The sequence below is a fragment of the Bos indicus genome, chromosome 3 (genome assembly GCF_029378745.1).
Source record: "Bos indicus isolate NIAB-ARS_2022 breed Sahiwal x Tharparkar chromosome 3, NIAB-ARS_B.indTharparkar_mat_pri_1.0, whole genome shotgun sequence".
Taxonomy (NCBI): Eukaryota; Metazoa; Chordata; class Mammalia; order Artiodactyla; family Bovidae; genus Bos; species Bos indicus.
Window position 1 is genome coordinate 11304825 of NC_091762.1, and position 12278 is coordinate 11317102.

A 12278-nucleotide genomic window follows, 5' to 3' on the forward strand; every position below is an offset into this window, starting at 1 on the left:
TAATGAACATATGAAAGGATTCACAAAATGTGTGCTATACTAATTATGTTGATGTGTAGTTAAGGGAAAATCACAGGTCAATACAAACAAAAATGAGGAGACGTATTAAATATACAGAAAAATATGTTGTGGAAGTTCAAGGAGGATTAGATTAAATAAGATGTAGAATTATCAAGGAGAAGGCAATGGCACACCACTCCAGTACTCTTGCCTGGAAAATCCCATGGACAGAGGAGCCTGGTAGGCTGCAGTCCATGGGTCGCTAGGAGTCGGACACGACTGAGCGACTTCACTTTCACTTTTCACTTTCATGCATTGGAGAAGGAAATGGCAACCCACTCCAGTGTTCTTGCCAGGAGAATCCCAGGGACGGGGAAGCCTGGTGGGCTGCTGTCTATGGGGTCGCACAGAGTCAGACACGACTGAAGCGACTTAGCAGCAGCAGCAGCAGAATTATCAAAGAACACATAAACTCATTAACATTTACCTTGTTCATATACTGAGCTTGGCATTGAAGACATGGGTAAAATGTCAATTGTTACCTGACAATTATACATATATTCTAATTAATCAAAAATATTGTAAGGGTTTTGTATTCTATCTTCCCTCCCTCTCTTCAGAGTAGAAGGAAGGGAGCATGTTCTTTACTTTTAACATTTAAAGGCCTAACTCTCTTCTCCAAGAATAGCTAATAGCTTTGAACTTCTCTTACAATCATAACCCATTAACCAAATGTAGTCCACAAATTCCTAGGAAGTCAAATATCAACCTTCACTCATTAGATATTTATATACAATATCATATGTGTAATTTATTGTGTTAGACTCTGATTCTATTAACTACTGAGCAGTGATTTCAGGGTTCAGAATCTGATCCAACTCTGAGTCACCTTTGCACATGAATTTCCTTTATCTGGACATGAATCATAGAAGTTTCTGTCCTTTTTAAGTTATCAGATAAGAAAATCCTTTGAAAACTAAGCCAGAAAAAGCCATAATAAGTAATTGAAATCGGTTACTCAACAGAGAAGAAAAAAGTTAATGAAAATTATGAAAATACCCTATGTCTATACACACAGTTATTTTGCTAAACTAAATAAACCAATAAATAACCAATAAATTAGTGCAGCCACTACAGAAAACAGTATAGAGGTTCTTTAAAGAAACTAATATTAGAGTTACTATATGATCGTGCAAGCCCTCTCCTGGGCATATATCCAGAGAAAAAATTAATTTGAAAAGATTTATGCACTAATTACATTAGCCAAGACATAGAAGCAGCTTAAATTTCCATCAACAGAGTAAAGGATAAAAGAGTCAGATATGAGTGAGGTGGCTTAGCAGAACACAGCACATAATTATATGCAATGGAATTACTAAGCCATAAAAAAAGTGAAATAATACCATTTGCATCATCATGGATGGACAGAGATGATCATAGTAAGTGAAGTAAGTCAGACAGAAATGACAAACATAATACGACTTATATGTGGACTCTAGAAAGTGATACAAATTAACTTATTTACAAAAAAAATAAACTCACAAACTTAGAAAACAAGCTTATGATTACCAAAAGGGATAGCAGGGGTGGGGAAGAGAGATAAATTGAGTCTGGGATTAACTTACATTCATGGGCTTCCTTTCTGGCTCAGCTGGTAAAGAATTTGCCTGCAATGCGGGAGACCTGGGTTCAATCCCTGGCTTGGGAAGATCCCCTGGAGAAGGGAAAGGCTACCCATTGGCTTGGAGAATTCCATGGACTATATAATCCATGGGGTTGCAAAGAGTCGGACACAACTGAGTGACTTCCACTTTCACGATTATATGTAAAATTGTAGAGAACAGCAACCTACTCTATAGCACAGGGAATTATACTCAATGTCTTATAATAACCTATGATGGAAAAGAATCTGAATAAGATGTGTTTATATCAATATACATATATATAAAACTGAATCACTTTGCTGTACACTTAAAACTAACATTGTAAATTAATTATATGTCCATTTAAAAAAAAAGAATCAGTTTGTAATTTTAACATCAAACATTTGTCTCATTCATAGGAAAAAATGTCAACTAATACTGGAAAATATAACATTTGTTTGTTGTTTCTTTTAGATTTCAGATGTCCAAACAATGAAGATCAACCAAACAGTCCTGGAAGAGTTCATTCTTGTTGGCTTTTCTGTTTACCCACATGCACAGACATTCCTCTTTGTGGTTTTCTTCTGCCTCTACCTTCCCACCATCACAGGTAATCTGGCCATCATGGGTCTAACTTGGGTGGACAGACGTCTCCACACACCCATGTACCTCTTCCTTAGTGCACTCTCTTTCTCTGAGACCTGCTACACTCTGACCATTATCCCCAAGATGTTGGCAGATCTCCTCGTCAAGTACAGAAGCATTTCAGTCATAGGTTGTGGCTTGCAAATGAGTTCCTTCTTGGGACTTGGTGGCACTAATTGTTTCATTCTCACTTTGATGGGATATGATCGCTTCCTGGCCATCTGCAACCCTCTCAGATATCCTTTGCTTATGACCAATATGGCGTGTGGAAAACTTGTGGTCTCTGCTTGGGTTGCAGGCTTCTTTATCTCTGTGACAGAGACTGGAATGATATTCAGGGGCTCTTTCTGTCATCCCAACCTTGTCAAACACTTCTTCTGTCATATGAGGGCTGTTGTGAGGCTGTCCTGTCTAGACAGCAAATTCACAGAATTCATTGTAACAGCAATCTCAGTGTCAGGCTTGATAGGCACCTTCCTGCTTATCATACTCACTTATGTGTTCATTCTCTCTACTGTTCTTAGGATCCCTTCAGCTGAGGGCAAGCAGAAAGCATTTTCTACCTGTGCCTCCCACCTCACAGTGGTCATCATCCACTTTGGTTTTGCATCTATTGTGTATCTGAAGCCAGAAGCATCAGGGGGAGATGACACACTGATAGCAATCCCCTACACTGTCATTACTCCTTTCCTCAGCCCTCTCATTTTCACCCTCAGGAATAAGGACATGAAGAATGCTTTCAGAAAGGTACTAGGAAAAACAAATTCCTTGAATAAATAATCTTGGTTTATTGCTGCATGATTGAATATTCCTAGATGTCAGTAAGGGATTTACCCTATGATATCTGAGAAGCCTGTACCATTTGCCTTTTTCCAGGGGTTGGCATATCGAGATCAAGTGACTGAGTCTAGGACCCAAGAATTGACTTATCTTGTTAAGGAAGTTGTCTATCTCTTTTCATTCTGCATCTTCTATATCTACTATACTCAACTCTACTTTTACTAGTACTATCAGTTCTTTAATTCTGCTTTGATATCAGTCTCTGAAGATACTAGGCTTCTACCAATCAACCTCTGGGTTTATTGCACCTTTGATGAAGTGGAATAAAAACGATTGTGGAAGGAAAAAATACCACGAGTGACCACTATATTCAGAAATGTTTAAAGATATCTAGAAATGTGAATTTTGAATAATGTATATAGGCAATGCTGTGAGGCACTGAATTGTGTCTCCCAGGAGATAAACCACTTTAACAGGAGGTTCACTATATAGTAATCATAATCTCTTTATCTGTGCATATCTGAATTGACATCTATATTTGTTAAGTACCATATCATACTGATTATTAAAAATTTTTAATAACACTGTTTATGATGGTGTTCCTTAATGATTTTCAGATGCTAGCTTCTGAATTTACAGGATGTGTTGGAATGTTGATTCAAATAAGTCAACAGGGCAGAAGTGCCTACTTGTTTCATTACTGGGGGAATCTATGTTGACAGCTGGAAATAACCTCCATTTTCTTTAAGATGAAGGCACTAAACAGCAAATGTTTGAAAAACTCTCATGGTATTGATGAGTGTGACATTAAAAAGTGTTTTGGAATAATTTTTACAGACATCTTATATGTAATAAAGGAAACTAGATAACACAGCATCAAATCTTTATATTACCTAAAAGAAAGTAAGAAATACTGTGGAGGTTATATATCACAGAAAATTAGCAAGGGATCTTATGGAAAATTCCAGCATACAAGCCTGGGGCCATTGCTGAATCCTTTTTCAGTTCTGCTACTAACCAAATTCATGTCCTCTCATGAAGGTTATAACCACTGTACTTGTGGATTGTATATATAAAATGTATACAAAGTCTGGAGTAATTTCCAACCCAGATTATTTATGGGGATCATGTAAATATAGGTAAGATAATGGATAAAAATGATTATGTACTTGCACTGATTAGGTTAATTCTTGCCATGATTCTCCTTTCTTCCCTGAGACCATTTTTGTAACACATATGCAGGCAGAATATTTACCCCTCCTTCATCTGTGATCACTGCTTCAGTGATGAAAGTGTTCCACCTCTGAGCACTGCTTAGTCAATCCAGAGAAGTTATACATCTTGGACATAAATACTAACAATCTGCTCACTCATAGTGAGTATAGAAGATAAAATGTTAAGTGTAGACTCAAGTTCCTGACTTGAATTTGGGCCAGTTAACCTGCATACATCTGACATGGTGACCATGGCAGGGATTGCTAGGTGCTACTTAGCGTAGATTGTTAAACTAGAAAAAGCCAATTTGAGTAAATAGAATCTAGAAATACCTATATGGTTAGAAGTCAAGAAACACACTTCTAAATAAACAATGAATCAAAATAAGAAGTCCTGTGGCTATTAGAAAAGAAGGTTTGAATTGTAAGAATTAAAAATACTATAGAACAAAGCTTTAGGATATATCTTTTCAGTATTTGGATGAAATATGTAGTGCTCAAAATACATATTAGAAAGGTATATAGAAAGCAAATTTGTAAGATAAACATTTGTCTCAATAATTTAGTAAAGGAATAGCTAAACACAGAAAGATTGTGAAGAAAAAATAAATATAAGGGCAAAGATTAAATATATATTAGTATGTGATTGTTGCTTTCTAATCATTAACCCATGTCCGACTTTTGTAACCCCATGAACTGTAGCCCACTAGATGCCTCTCTCCATGGGATTTCCCAGGCAAGACTACTGAAGTGGGTTGCCATTTCCTTTTCTAGGGTATCTTCCTGACCCAGGGGGATCAAACCCATGTCTCCTGAACTGTAGGCAGATTCTTTACTGCTGAGCCATCAGGGAAGCCACCAGTGGTTCAAAAAAGTCAGAGGTTGGAGTATTGAAAATATTGGTAAATTATGTTATTCTTTGATGAGATTGACTAGGGAATAAAGACAGATGACACAAATAAACAACTATGGGAATGGAATAGAGTTGTTTCTCAGGTCACAGAGACATTAAAGATGAGTGAATACTGTGAATGATTTCATGAATATAAATATGAGGATTTACATAAAGTTGGAAAATTCTATAAGATACAACATAAGATACATGCTAAAACAAACACAAAAGTGAAACATTTAATTGTCAAGAAATTGAATTTTAATTATATTTCACATTGAAAAGTTTGAGTCCTTTAATTTCAATTTTTTCTAAATTATTTTACTAATAAAAATTTTAATGGGAAGAAGCTAGATTTTTTTTATTCCTGTCAATGAGAAATATAGTATGGAACCAATGAAGGAATAAAGTAGGAGGTCAGTGGCTTCTGTTTTCTTCCAAAATGGGAAAGATGTTCATTTTCCCCTCTATGTGTAATGAAAACTTCAAGGAACAAATGCAACTTGTTCTCTCAAGAAATGCACATTCTTCTTGTGAAGAAAAAGACAATTAGTGAGAGTTGGACTGTGAAGAAAGCTGAGTGCCGAATAACTGATCCTTTTGAACTGTGGTGTTGGAGAAGACTCTTGAGAGTCCCTTGGACTGCAAGGAGATCCAACCAGTCCATCCTAAAGGAGATCAGTCCTGGGTGTTCATTGGAAGGACTGATGCTAAAGCTGAAACTCCAATACTTTGGCCACCTCATGCAAAGAGTTGACTCATTGGAAAAAACACGCAAAAAAACATGGTTCAGTTCAGTTCAGTCGGTCAGCCATGTCCGACACTTTGCGACCCCATGGACAGCAGCAGGCCAGTCTTCCCTGTCCATTACCAGAAACATGGAGATATTACCAACTACCAGAAAAAAATATTAGGCAACAGAAGCTACCTTGTGAGTGTGACTAGATTCTGTGTTTAAAAGACAAAAACTTTATTTAAAAAACTAAAAACAGAGTTACCATATAATCCAGCAATCCCACTCCTGGGCATATATCAAGAGAAAAACTCTAATTTGAAAAGATATATATACACACTCCAATGTTCTTTGCAGCAGTATTTACAAAACCAGGACATGGAAACAACCTAAATGCTCACTGACAGTTAAATGCATAAAGAAGCGGAGGAGAATCCTCAGCCACAAAAAAAAAAATTAAACAATGTCATTTGCAGCAATATGGATGGACCTAGAGATTATGATATTAAGTGAAGTAAATCAGACTAAATAAGACAAGCATAATATGATATCACTTAAATGTGGAATCTAAAATATAATTCAAATGATTTTATTTACAAAACAAAAACAGGTTCACAGAGACAATAAGAAAACAAACTAACAAAATTATGGTTACCAAGAGGAATGGGGGACGGATAAATTAGGAGTTTGGGATTAGTAGATATAAACTACTATATATAAAATGATAAAAAACAAGTTCCTACTGTATAGCACTGGGAACAATATTCAATATCTTGCAATAACCCATGGTTGAAAACTATATGAAAAAGAAAAAAAATATATATATATATCTGAATAACTTTATACCAGGATCTAGCACAACATTTTAAATCAACTATATTTTAATAAAAAAGACAAAAGTTCAAAGTAGCCATTAAAAATATTTTCAGATACCTAAAATTAATGATTAAAGAAATAAAGGAAGCCATCATGAAATGATAAATACAGAATATGAATAAAGAAAATAAATTTTTAAAAAGAACTAAATGAAATGCTGGGCTTGAAAATTACAATAACTGAAATGTTTTAAAAATCAGCCTTGGACTCAGCAATGATAACCTTAACTTGAAGATGGCAGAACCAATTCTCCCACCTGTGACTTGTATAACCTTGTGAAGTTTAACTGTCTTGCTAGCCCCGCTAATCATGAGCTGCTTGTCATTGCACTTTTATGAGAGAGCAGTATAGTGTTTCATTTCAGACACTTTAAATTTGGGGTCTTAGTAGTAAGGTTGTAGCTACATTGTATTGTTAAGATAATTAAATGATATATTTATAAAATTTTTCATAATGTGTCCAGTATATTATAAATTCTCAGTAAAAGATAATTAGACATAGTTTTCTCCATCCCCGGGGAGAAGTACAGAAGTATCTCTTTCTGTTTAATTTCTCATCTCCCTCCCCTTTCTGAAACCATCTAGTCGTTCTCCCTCAAGGACACTGTAGTCTTGTGATTCTTTTCTTGGCCAACATTTGGTCTTTTCTTTCTTTGGTCCAGCAATGGCTATTTCTCAAGCTTTTCCTGTTCATATTCCACTATTTTGGTAGATTATGTTTCTCAGGTAAAATCTATCAAATCTGCACTCATTATATTTATCAGTTTTTATGACTACAAGGTTCATCATCTGAAGACAGACATAAGACTCAGGCCAACACTTCTAAATTTCTGTTGCATATATCTGCCTCTTCTTTGAGCTTAATATGTCAAGACTGATCTTGTTATTGATTTTCTCATGAAAATCAATAAACAACCTTCTATGTTTTCTAAGACTTAGCATCTCCTCACAACTTTAGGATAAAAATCAAAACAGAACTGCAGTTCTCCTACTCTTTATAATATCATCTAATTTTTTAAGGTACAGTTGCTTGTAATCCTATTATTTTTTTGTAGAGAGGATACTTCTCCATGGCATCTTCTCTGACCTTTGATCCAGTTCCTCTATCTTGTCTATTCAACGTTTGGGTCTTCAGCTCACTACAGTGCAACCCCCTTTTCATCTGTACTATCTTCTCTCCTCCATCAAAATATTAATCCTTGTAAGAAGAAACTATTACTCATACTTTTCTGATTTTGCCCACTTTAAATACAGTGAGCTTTTCTTAAATGCTCAGGGTCGACTAAAAAAATACACAAGCCAAAAGCTGAGAATATGCTTTATTTGGTGAACTTTCTGAGGAAAATAGCCAGGTTTACAGCTTTTCAGATAGTTTTTAGATATTGTTCTGAAGAGGTAAGAGAGGAGCCAGTATATGTAGGAGTTTTGCTGGAAAAAAATGTAGGTGAAAAATCAAAAGATTACTGCTAATCACAAAGAAATCCCAGACATCTGAAATCAATTTTAATGTTTTTCTGTAAATGGGAAGATGTAAGAGCCTGAGATCAATGAAATTATTCCTTTGGTCTTCATCTTAACTATCAAGGGCCAGTATCCTAAATTTCTTCATTTTGAATTCCCCTCCGGGTGCACCATTTGTGGGGTGAGATTCAGTGGTTCATTACTTGATGATTTGAAGGCAAGAAACATTCCTTATTTACTAAAAAAGGCAGACAATATTTTTTGTTCATACCAGGAGTGGACTCTGTGACTAGAGGGACAAAGTGTGTTTATGGTGAGGGGAAGAGCAAATTGAATGAGTATTAGGGATACAGTTTATTCCACTCTTCAGCAAAACAAAACTAACGGAGTAGCAGGAAGCCTTGGTTATGAGCAGAATATAGACTCTGCAAGTTTTAAATCCCCAGAGACTCCCAGAAGCCAAGTCACATATTATACAAACCCCTGTAACTAATGAGAGCAAATTACAAAGTTGAGTGAGAAAGTTCTTTTCCTCTCTCTGATGAAGAAGAGAGAAATCCCTGAGGGTCTCTTAACCAGAAACAAACCTCTAGAGCTGAGGAACTTCAAACAGGTGATTAGCAGATATCATCTTTAAAGTGTTAGAAGGAAAGGCTCTAAGCCATTGTAATTCAGTGAGTGTTGGGAACTGATCACAGCACATGTGGCCTAACTTCACACCTCAGAAACCCTGGAACCATAGAAAGCTAAGGGGCATAGTCAGGACCTCTTTCCTTACTTGCCAGGTAGGAAAATTTGAAACTGGAATGTACAGGAACTTTCCCAGTGTCACTAAACTAGCAATGATAAAGTAAAAAATCTGGAGTCTTTGACCAATGATGTTCATAGTAAGTTGATCTTTACCTTTTTTGAGTTATGAACAAAGCATTTTTCCAACAATTTCAATACTATCATAGAAGAATATAACTGATACTGAGTTGGCTTTGGAGCCCTGATAAAATACATGAGGTAGGAAACTATTCTTGATATGGTTTGACTGTTTTCTTCATGATCAATTCACTACATTTTCTTCAAATTTACTATTTCTCTTTGACTTTAAATTAGTAGTGTATTATTTTGTCAGTGGATCCATATTCCAAACTAAATTTGAGACAGTTTGATTTAGCAATAACTTCAGAGAGAACTGAGGGTGAGGTAGAGTACCCTCATCCCCTTCACAAACACAAACACCCAGAATATGCCAAAAGTAGAAGGAGATTCTAATATTCCTATTCTACTGAGGATGATTCTCCAAGTAGTCATTTACAACACAGTTGAGTAAAGACTGGATAAGGAAGGGGCTACTTTGAATTTGAATCACTGATTCTTTGCATTATCAAAATTCTTCTGAATTTAACTGTTTCTGTGAAAACAAATTTGATGGGGGGGGCTGTCTTGGAAGGAATATGGCCTACTGTGTGAAGCCAGGCTGTTCTGCAAGTAGTGAGTTAGAAATAGCTTGGGTTTACACCATGGAGCTATTAAAACAACTTCTTATTATGCCAATATATTTTCCCTTTGGGGAACTTATGTAATCTTAGTTTACAAACCATAAAACTGCCTTTGTTGTAGAGTTATTGTAAAGAGTCATGAGAATTTAAGAATCTCAGCTTATAAATGGCTCTATAGGTAGAAGGAATTCTTAACAATGACTTAGAGATAAATAGAAGGACATGGTCTTCACTTTTCTTTAATATTTAGGTCCTAACCAATTTCTCCAAGAAGGGATAATGACAATGGGATTTTCTTATAGTTGTAAGTCATTGTCCAAATATAGTCCCAAAATAGCTAGGAAGTTAACAATCAACCTTCACCCCTTAGATAGTTAGACAACATTATACAGAGGAAGTTTCTGAGTCAGACAGTGACTCTGTCTATTAACTACTTGATAGTTTTTTTCAGGGTTTAGAGTCAAATCCAAAGCTGAGTCACCAAATTCATCTGAATTTCCTTCATCTGGACATGAATTAGAATATTTTCTGTCCTGTTAGTATTATGGGCCATTAAAATCATTAATAAGGGCAAGAAAGAGCCATAAAAAGTAATGAGCATTTGTTTACAGAAACAAATAGTACATTGGAAAAAACATCACCTACATACACATGGTGAATTGCCAAACTAAATGATCTATCAGAAATTGTAAACTTGGACTTCTCTGGTGGTCCAGTGGTTGGGAGTCCACCTGCCAAAGCAGGAGACATGGTTTGATCCTTCGTCCAGGAAGATTCCACATACCACAGGGCAAATAAACCTATGTGCCACAACTACTGAACATATGCCCTAGATCCTGCATGCCACAACAAGACAAGGTACCACAATGAGAAGTCCGTGCGTGCAACTAGAGAGTAGTCGCTGCTCGCTGCAACTAAAAAAATTCCATGTGCGACAATGAAGACCCAGCATGAACAAACATAAATAAACAAAAAAAATGATTTTTTAAAAAATTGAAAATTTCACTATTTATCTATTTAAACCATTTCAAAAAATAATGGAAAGTTTAAAAAAAGGAAAGTTTAATATTTATTTGTCTTTCTTTCATATTTCAGAAAATTCAACAATGAAGATCAATCAGACAGTCCTGAAAGAGTTCATTCTTGTTGGCTTTTCTGTTTACCCACATGCACAGACATTCCTCTTTGTGGTTTTCTTTTGCCTCTACCTTCTCACCCTTACAGGTAACCTGACCATCATGAGTCTTACTTGGGTGGACAGACGTCTCCACACACCCATGTACCTCTTCCTTGGTGCACTCTCTTTCTCTGAGACCTGCTACACTCTGACCATTATCCCCAGGATGCTGGCAGATCTCCTGGCCAAGAAAAGAAGCATTTCAGTCATAGGTTGTGCCTTGCAGATGTATTTCTTCTTGGGACTTGGTGGCACTCACTGTATCCTTCTCACTTTGATGGGATATGATCGCTTCCTGGCCATCTGCAACCCTCTCAGATATCCTTTGCTTATGACCAATATGGCATGTGGAAAACTTGTGGTCTCTGCTTGGGCTGCTGGCTTCTTTATTTCTGTGACAGAGATTGCGTTGATATTCAGGGGCTCTTTCTGCAATCCCAACCTTGTCAAACACTTCTTCTGTCATATGAGGGCTATTGTGAGGCTGTCCTGTCTAGACAGCGAACTCACAGAATTCATTGTAACAGCAATCTCAGTGTCAGGTTTGATGGGCACCTTCCTGCTCATTATCCTCACTTACATTTTCATTCTTTCCACTGTCCTCAAGATCCCGTCAGCTGAGGGCAAGAAGAAGGCATTTTCTACCTGTGCCTCCCACCTCACAGTAGTCATCATCCACTTTGGTTTTGCATCTATTGTGTATCTGAAGCCAGAAGCATCAGGGGGAGATGACACAGTGATCGCAGTTCCCTACACTGTCGTCACTCCTTTCCTCAGCCCTCTCATTTTTAGCCTCAGGAATAAGGACATGAAGAATGCTTTCAGAAAGGCCCTTGGAAAGACACATTTCTTGAATAAGCAATCTTGGATTATGGAAGATTATGAGAACATACATAACTGAATGTTCTCATAAGTCAGGAGGCATTTACCCTGTGACAGTCGAAATCTTTACCATTTACCTTTTTCCAGAGGTTGACGTATGGGGATCAAGTGACTGAGTCTGGGACCTACGCCTTGACAAGCACTTACTTGGCCTGAAAGAAAGGTGTCCAACGACTTCTATTCTCCGTCCCTGCAGATTTTAGGCTTCTATCAATGAATCTCTGGGTGCACTTCACTTTTTGATGCAATGAGGAAAGCAAGATTATGGAAATAAAAAAGCAAAACCTTTGACCATTTCACTAAGAAATGCTTTTAGAGAGCTAGAGATGTAAAAGTTGAAGAATTTTTCTAGGTGATTTGTTCCTTCAGGATATAAACCATTTCTGATATGAAATATAATACATATAAATATTCAACTATGTGTAAATATATATATTTGTTAAGTTCCATGCCAAACTGACTATTAATGATTTTTAACAACTTTGT

The 12278-nt window shown here is 36.5% G+C and overlaps 2 protein-coding genes across 2 annotated transcripts; both read left to right on the plus strand.

Moving 5' to 3' along the window:
* The first annotated feature begins 2108 nt into the window (after positions 1-2108).
* OR10X1 (olfactory receptor family 10 subfamily X member 1) lies at positions 2109-3068 on the plus strand. The gene has a single exon (XM_019958137.2). The coding sequence runs from the start codon at positions 2136-2138 to the stop codon at positions 3066-3068; it is 933 nt and encodes a 310-aa protein (XP_019813696.2). The 5' UTR covers positions 2109-2135.
* Positions 3069-10803: 7735 nt separating this feature from the next.
* LOC109556699 (olfactory receptor 10X1-like) lies at positions 10804-11811 on the plus strand. The gene has a single exon (XM_019958138.2). It carries the CDS (start codon positions 10840-10842, stop codon positions 11809-11811), a length of 972 nt encoding a protein of 323 aa, XP_019813697.2. The 5' UTR covers positions 10804-10839.
* The last annotated feature ends 467 nt before the right edge of the window (positions 11812-12278 follow it).